The 8453-nt window shown below is 65.3% G+C and overlaps 1 protein-coding gene across 1 annotated transcript; it reads right to left on the bottom strand.

The window, feature by feature from the left end:
• Positions 1 to 1291: 1291 nt before the first annotated feature.
• On the bottom strand, positions 1292 to 8124 carry MRPL23 (mitochondrial ribosomal protein L23). Its single transcript, XM_030833130.3, has 5 exons — positions 8070 to 8124; positions 6260 to 6382; positions 5305 to 5387; positions 4615 to 4688; positions 1292 to 1500 (listed from the first exon to the last, which is right to left on the bottom strand). Exons 1-5 carry the CDS (start codon positions 8084 to 8086, stop codon positions 1336 to 1338), a joined length of 462 nt encoding a protein of 153 aa, XP_030688990.1. The 5' UTR covers positions 8087 to 8124; the 3' UTR covers positions 1292 to 1335.
• Between the last annotated feature and the right edge of the window lie 329 nt (positions 8125 to 8453).

Genomic DNA, 8453 nt, shown 5'->3' with positions numbered 1-8453 from the left:
AGGACACAGGACGTCACGGCCCGCCTCCGTGGCCGTGACCGGCAGATGCCAGGCCCTGGGGGATGCGGAGGGCACAGCGAGGACAGCACAGGGCCGCCGTGTGGGAAGGGCCTGGGGGCTGCGTCCGGGGGCGTGCGGGCGGCCAGCTCTGGAAGTGCAGCGGATGAAGGATGGGATTCCTCCCCTGGCCTTGAGTCGGGGTCCTCAGGGCCCCATGAATTATTTCTCTCAGGAAAATACCATTGACTCCGTTCTCCAGCCTCCTTCCTGACCTTCCCCATCACTTTAAATCAACGCTGAAGGGTGGAGTTTGCCCGGACCTTCACCCTCCAGCCGGAGGGGAGCTTCAAAGGCCCACGTGACGCCCCCCGTGTTCCTCGGGGTGAGGGGGCCGGCCAAGCCGGCTCCCCACTGTCCCCCCCGCCCCCCGCGGAGGGGAGAGCCAAGCTCCAGAGCGGGGAGCTGAGAGGCCGCGGAGGACGGTGGTCCCTGAGCCCTCGTGGCATCTGGCATGTGTCCCACCCCCGGGGCAACGCGGCCCGACTCCCCGAGGCACCCACGGTGCTTTCTTGCTCGCTCCCCAGACCTCCAGGCCCGCGGACACACAGAGACGGGCCCAGCCAGCACGGGGCGGCCTCACCGCCCCCCTGCCCAGGGGCGGCCGCGGGGCGCTGGCTCCCGGGGGCGCTCAGGGTTAGGCTTTTAGCTGCAGAGCGTGATTCAGAGAGAAATCAAGCTGTAGGTGCATCTCAGGAACCGGAGATGCAGGGAACCGGGCTCCCAGACCCCCCGGGACCAGCGCCACCTCTACCCCACCCCACGGGTCCCCGGGTGCTGGTCGTCCCTGACGGTGCTCCGTTTCCCACACGCAAGCCTTTGGCTGGCAATCTTTCCAGACGCGGCCTTGCTCTGGACTAGTCCCCTAAACCCCACCCTCTCTGGATCCCCCACCCTCCCTGCTCAAGACCACACTGGACTGGGCCACCCTGGACCCCCAGCCCGGACAGGCTCTCGCCCAGCGGCCACCCCGACTCCTGCCCTCAGCACTCACTCTGATCTCCCCCACACACCGCCCAAAGCAAGCTCTTAGCCAGAGCAGCTCAGGATGACTTCCTGGGTGCTCTGGAAGTGGGTCTCCCCCCAACTGGACAGGGTTCCGGGCCTGCCTGGCTCGCCTTGGGCCCATGGGACCAGGACGAGACACGCGGGCACACCCGAGGCCGGGCCCCTGCTCTCAGCCTAGGGGCACGGCCCAGAGCACAGAGCACAGGGTGGGGGGCCTGGGCCGGTCTCCACAAGCAGCACTTTTATTTGAGCTGAGCTGTCAGCCGCCCGTCACAGGCCGAACCAGCCAGGGACGCCCCCGAGCCGGGGGTCGCAGCTCTGCCTCCGCCGCTGGTCTTCCAGGACCTGGTCCTGCAGGTCCTCAGTCACAGAACTGCCTTCAGCCCTCTTTTTCTCAGGAAACAGATCTGGGAACGTGAAGGTCTGTCCGTGCGCCTGGGGAGAAAAGACACGGGCTCAGCCTGCAGTGCGGGCGGGACAGGCCAGGAGCCCCGTGGGAAGGTCCGTGGCCAGATGGAACCCGCCCGCCCGTCGCCTGCAGGACAGACGCAGGCTGGGCCCCAGCCCTCCGCGGTGGAAACCATTGCTGCGACAAGGCCCCTCATCGAGGCCAGCTCTTCAGGCAGCGTGTCCCCATCCGGGGGAGCCCAGCAGAGCACCCACTCCCGGCAGGAGTCGCCCGGCCATACTGTGGGCAGGGGCGAGGAAACAAGGCACAGATAGTGTCTGCTGCCTCCCTGGAACGTCTTCCACCCAAAATACCTACAGGCCTTTACCCACATTAAAGACGAACCCTCCTCCCGGCTCAGAGCTTGGCAAATAAAACGCATGTAACGTACAAAGAAACGTACATGCGAGCACGCTATAAATCAAGGCCGGCTTCGCAAATTAACTGGTTTTACGTCTTTCACTAGAAGTTCAGAACGCGTGAGTGCCGGCCAAGTCCCAGCCCGGACCCCCAGCACGTGGCCGGGGTACCAGCCTGGCCCGTCAGTGGGCTGGAGGGAGGAGGGGACCCCAAGCAACGTGAGGTGCGGGGCCACCTCCACGCGCTACACATCGCAAAGCAGCTCCAAGGATGGGGGGGGCGGGGGGGCGACCCGGGCCAACACTCCCAGGGCTGCGCCGTCCACCTCCAGACGGGCAGAGAAGGACCGGATCTGGAAAATTTTAATAAGTAAAATCAGTGAAGTGCGCTTGGTTCTTGGAGACCCTTGTTTTGTAAAGAAATCTGGATTCGGGCAGGCGGCCAAGCGTGATCTGAAACAGCCCACGTCCTCGGCCCTGAGAACGGGAGGTTCACATGGTGCGGAGTGCAGCCCCGAGTGATGAAAGGCAGCAACCGAGTGCTCGGTAGCCAGCCTGCAGGAGGATTCGCTTACACACTGCAAAACTTTCTTTCTTCTTCTTTAAAATACCAAAGGGCAATAGTTTACATGCAGGGCTGATTGCCCAGAATGGGGGATTTATGTTTAATATACCGAGGTGATTCTGCTAGTTTTCTGAGGTGGGGGAAACCCAAAATGACATTTTAAGATATAAATACAAAGATGGCAATCCGCAATAGCTTGGGGAAAACAGAGGGCGCCGCCGGGAGAAATTCCTCGTTTCTCACCGAGACAAGCGCCGGGTGTGGGGGCCGACTGCGGCTCCCGGGGGTTCCCTTCCTGGAGAAATTCACCTTGTACTTTCAGAAATAAAACACTCCATCCTTCCAAAGCTGATCAGCGGAAAAGAGCAGGAGGGGAGGAAAGTGTCGCAGTGAAAAGCGAAGACGCCGGCCTGGGATGGCGAGGGGCAGGCGGGGTCGGGGGAGCAGGCGCTCCGTCACCAGCAGGCGTCAGCGTCAGCCTGGGGGCCGAGGCTCCTCGCTGTGGGGTGACCCAGGTTCGCTAGCTCCCCGACTCTGGGCCAAAGAGACGGTTATCAGCTCGTGGGAGGAAACCCGGGACCCCCACTACGGGGGACCGGCTTTGCCGAAGCAGCCAACTCTGAACAAATCCGGAAATTTCACTTGTCTTTCTGATGGACCTCTGTGCGCTCTGCGATCAGCTCGGTGATGAGAAGCCCAGAAACGAGGCCCCAAGGGACACACGGGGAGGACGTCTCCGTAGACGGAGGACAGAGAGGGGACCCCTTCAGGGGGCGAGCGTCCAACCCCCCGGCCGGTTTCCAGGCACAGATCTGCCGGAGCCGGGCGGGGTGGAGGTGGGGGGGATCCGTTACAAATTTAATTTTGCAACGGAGGGAAGCGTGCCCGGCGGGGACGCCCTGTGCTCCCACTTGTGCTGCCCTGATTTCACAGGGGAAGAAAGGAGGCCGGGTGGCAGCTGCAGATACCAGATCCCAGGCCGCGCAGCTCAGCTTCCAGAGCGAGGTGGGGCCCGGGAAACGCAAGGGCTCGGATGACTCAAAAGCCACTTGTAACTATAGCTCTCGCTGAAGGGCCTCGTGGCGAATGCCGACATATGGGGTGTCGACCGGCGTGCCGTGACAAAGACAGATGGCCCGACTGAACACAGAGGACACAGGCGCCTTTATGAGGCCAACGGCCACTCTCCCTGCCTGGACTGGCTGATTTTATGCACAGCAAATATTAGGCCAAATAATTACGGGGGCCCCTGTTTAGAGCAACTGTGACCGTTTTTCAGCAAAGCTGCCATGCTAACGTGGTCTTTCAACAAACTACCTCCTAAGGCCCGAAACAGGCCCTGGGGCCAGAGGGTGTTTTCATAATAGCGCTACTGCCATCTAGCGGCCCCGGGGCCCGCAGGCTCCCCGCTCCGACCCAGGCTGTTTACGAGGAAACTAAAGAAACTGGAAGACCCCCACCCCCTCCCCCGCCGCCCAGGGTTTCAAACGCAGGGCAGTTAACAGACTCTGTGGGCAGGTCCAAGGTCACCTGCCCCGGCAGAGGAATCCTGCCTGCAGCCCACGGGGCCTTGGTGCTGGGTGGCCAAGGCTGTCCATTCTGAGTCAAGAGCATATCTGGGAAAGTACATCTTGGGGCAGCTCAGGCTGGAAAGGAAGAGCCCGGAAAGGGGCTTGGAAAACGCGTCTTCCTCCAGCCAGCTCTGGGTTTCGGTCAGCAAAGGCTCAGATGGGGTGCTGAACCCTCTTTCCGGAGCCCCTCGCTAGGCAGGGGACACAGCGAAGAGAACCTGGGGGAGTGTGCCACACCCCGCAGTCCAGTCCAGAGGAGAGGGGGTCAGCCAGGACCCCAGCACACCCCAAGTGGTCTGGCTTGACACTGAGGCCCCAGCAGGAACCTCCACCCCCATGGCATTAACTACTTCCTTGCTTTGATGCTTGCCAGCCCTGGTTTCTGTCTGAACCCACCCTCAAGCCCAGCGGGCCCACACCCGCCCACTGCACGCCCAGGGCTGGCCCCCGAGAAGTTCCCCGACACCCATCCCCTCCCACCTCTGAGCTGTGCTTTGAACCCCAGCTCCTCCCGGGGCTCCATGTGGATTAGAACTGGGTGCCAGCCTGGGGCCCCACGATCACGCCCACCCCCCGCTCCAGGCCGCGGTCGGGGCGAGCGCTCACCAGCTGCACGTGCGCCACCTTGTAATCTGGTTTCTTTATCCTGACGTTCCTGTAATCCCTCCTCCTGTTGGAACCTGTCGGAAGCGGGGGAAGACAAAAACCTTCACTCCCAGCATGAAGCTTTCAGTCCCACTAATCCGGGAACCCACTCTAGAAACAGGCAAACACGCAGGCACCTTGGGCTACAGGCCGCGGGCGCCACGCCCTGGGCCACTAGGCCGGGCTCGCACAGGCAGGCGCCACCACCGCCAACCTCCGCTCGCGAGAACCCAAACGTGCCTGAAATAACTCAAGCAACGCTTTCTGCCCTGTCAGCACAGAGGCTCTCGCTGTCTGGCCTCCCCTCGACGGAGGGCCGCCATATTTACAACTGGGCAACCGGGGGCTGGCGGGCAGGGGTCAACAGGAAGGAACGAGAAAGCCCAGGGGAATAAAACAGTGCTTTGCTGACCGACCCAGGGGCAGGCGGGGGAGCGGGTGGGTGGGTTGAGTGTGGGGCCCTGCTCTGAGCAGCCGGCAGGGCCGGGCCACCCAAGTTCTAGCGCTGGAGGCCACCTCCCCGCTGCGGTCCCCCCTCAGCTTCCTCATGTGCAAAGGACCACGTGGCAGAGTGGCCGCGAGGGGGGACCAGGCCAGCGACGCGGGCAGGAGCCCACACCAGAGGGGGCAGCCCCCGCCCTGGGCACCCACCGTGCTGCACCCTTGTCCGCACAGCAGCCACGGGCACGTTGTAAATGTGCCCGAGGTAATTCCTGAGGTCCACTCTGGTCATCCTGGGGCAAAGGAGAAAGAAAGGCAGCCTGAGCAGGGCCGAGGCACGAGGCAGCGCGCCCGACGGGCTGAGCTGCGACCGCAGGCCCCGGGTGGGAGCGGGCTCGGGGGAGGCCAGGGCTGAGGCCGGGCCCCGCTGACTCCGGACATGCAGCCCCTGGTCCCCACCCAGCACACTTGCATCCGGACGCAGCAGTGAGGGGGTGACGGGGGACCAGCCCCCAGGACCCAGTTCTCTTCTCCCTCCCACTGGCCACACTCCCTGGGGGCCCAGCTTCAAGGGGAGGGACGGGACGGTCTGCGAGTGCCCCCTGGCTGCCAGGAGCTGCCCGCAGCGCCCGGCCGCCCGCTCTGCAGCTGCTGCCCCGCCCGCAGCACCCTCCCAGCAGGCGCTTCCCAGAAATGACGGTCAAGGGGATGGTGGGCTAGGTCCCACTGCCTCTTCACCCTGCATGGGCCTCACACGGAAGCTCAAGCCAACCCCGGAACCGCTCAGACTTCAGCATGGGACACGGGGAGGCTGTGTCCCTTCGGCAACTGGGGCCTCCATGAAGGCCCCATTTGAGGACGAAGGCTTTGGAAGCCATGGTGAGCGGGTGCAGGAGTCACAGCCCAGCCTCCTGGAAAGCGCAGCTAGGACCAAGGCAAGAAGAGAAGTCAGGTCTCAGGCCAGGCTTCCCAGGGGGCGGCGGGGAGCACAACACCCCCGGGCCCTGCACACACCAGACCTCGGGCAGTGTGGAGCTGCCTGCATAATTTTCACGGCAGGAAGAACCTTGCTTGTGAGTGGGGTTCGGCGGCACCTCTAGGGCTGTGGGCCCCTCGGGGCACTCCCCAGCCTGAATTCCTCTGGGGTCGGGGAGGGGGGGCTTACTCCATGGGGATCCGGAACTGCACGGTGTCCTCGGGCTGGGCCACGCCGGGCCGCACCAACTGGATGAAGAAGTTGGTGCGGAAGACCCGGAGCTGGGGGTTGCCCAGCTGGTACAGAGGGTACCTGCAAGGGGGAGAGGGGTCGTGTCAAACGCTCAGAACACGAGGCTCCCGGGACACCCCAGCAGGGTCCACAGGTCATCACGCCCATGGGGCCGGGGAGCCAAGGGGGCAGTCACCCACAGGCCACCCCCTTTGCTCAGCCGGCGTGGGCAGCCAGTCCCCAGGCCCTGGGGCGGTGTGGCCTGTTGACCCCCAAGGTCAGCCTTTGGAAAGGACCAGTGAATGATTCATGAACAGAGGCCAGAGGACATGCCCACCCCACCCCGTAAACAGGCTCAGAGTCATGTGTTTGTTCAAAGTGCCGGTCCCAAAGGCACGCGGCCCCCGCATGGCTGTCACCCTCCAGGAGTGGGCCCCACACAGGGCACGCCCTCTAGCTCCCTTCAGCTCAGGTGAGGTGGGATCGGTCAGAACCAGCTTATTCTGCACTGGCCCCACCCCCGCGGCGGGGAAAGGGATGGGGCCACCTCCACACCCCCTGTGCTGGGAACACCAGCTCATCCTTGACAAGCGTGAAGATCAGAAGATAAGTGGCTGGGGAGAGATGGTGTGTGCAGATCACCAGCTACAAGCTGACCGCCTGCCTGCCCCACCCCCAAAACCCCCCAACTGAGCAGAGGCATCTAGAAGGTGCAGGAAGCTACCACCTGCGGCTCCCACCCAACTGCCCCTGCCAGCTGGACCCATGCCCCCGGTGGGGTCTGGTGGGCCAGGAGGGCCACACTGCCAACTGGGCCTCGGGGCTGGGGTGAGGAGGGGGCCCAAGGTACACAGGGGCTGCAAGGCGGGGCCAGGGGTCTACTGGGAGCCCAGGGGACGGGTCTTGGTGGAGGGTGGGAGCAGGGGCTGAGGATGCCATCTAGGGTCCCTGGTGACCAATCTGCAGCACAGCACGTGGCCCCTGATCTTGGGGAGCACCCAGCACCAGGGAAGGGGGCTCAGTGAAGCCAAATCTCATGCTGCCTCTGGGCCTCACAAATCTGGGGAGCGTGAGGGGGTCAGGAGCCGAGGTCCAGGGTGTGGCACTCTGAGGGGGCAGGGCTCAGGCACCCTGGCACGGGCCGGGGCACCCGCATTAGAACGACTGCTGGGCTGAGCGCTAGGTAACGTCTCCCGGGGTCTCCTGGCGACCCAGTCCCACGTGGCAGCTGCCCCATTAGAACCCTGTGGCACAGCCTCCTCCGCTGTGCCGGCGAGGCGGGAGGGGCAGGTTCTGGAAGCGCAGGGCTGCTCGTCCAGGACCGAGCCTCGCTCTGCCCTCGTGGGGGTCCAGGCCGGCGGGCGGCCACCCAGGCTCACACCTTCCCCCTGGTGACCAGCGGCGAGCACTGCAAGGGGCGCAGTCTGGGTCCCCTGGGGAGCTGCGGGGGGTGGGGGAGCAGTCGGCCGGGGGGGCGGGGGGGACCGAAGCCCGAGGTCGGCGGACCCCAGACCAGCCAACCTTCTCTCCCACCCGCCCGCGCCAAGCGTCAGGCCCGACCCCCAAGGGGCGGCCCGGGCCCCTCCGGCTCCGTAACGACCACCCCCGCCCCAAGCCCGCCCCGCCCCGCCCCGCCCCCACGGGCGCCTCGACGCCGCGCGTTCCGCGCGGGTCTCTGAGTCACGTCCCCGCGGCCCGGCCCGGCCCCCGCAGCAAAGTCCCGGGCGCGGCCACGCCCCCGACCCCGCACCCCGGGACCCCCACTCACAGCACATTCCGCGCCATCGCCGGCTTCCGGGGCCGCGGGCGGAAGGAGGGGCGCGCCCGGCCCGGACCCACGCCGCCGCAGCGCCTCCTGGCGCCCGGGAGGACGCGCGCAGCCCACGCACCTGGGGCGCACCTGGCGGCCCCCCCACCAGCCCCACCGACCCGCTCACCTGAGCCTCACCTGACTCCCGAAGCTCCGCACACCCAGTATCCACTCCCCACCCCTCACGCCCCGCTCATGCCCGGCAGCACACCCCAGTCCCACATGTCCCCCCTCCACCCTGGGCCCAGCACACCAGTGGACCACCACGCATGGCCCCCACGCACCCGCCCGTGCCCAGGATAACTGCAGGTCATGCCGCCCAGAGCCTTCCGCCCTTCCAGC

This window comes from Globicephala melas, chromosome 8 (genome assembly GCF_963455315.2).
Source record: "Globicephala melas chromosome 8, mGloMel1.2, whole genome shotgun sequence".
In the NCBI taxonomy this organism is placed as follows: Eukaryota; Metazoa; Chordata; class Mammalia; order Artiodactyla; family Delphinidae; genus Globicephala; species Globicephala melas.
The sequence above is the reverse complement of the archived record's forward strand: the minus strand, read 5'-3'. Positions and strand labels throughout refer to the sequence as shown.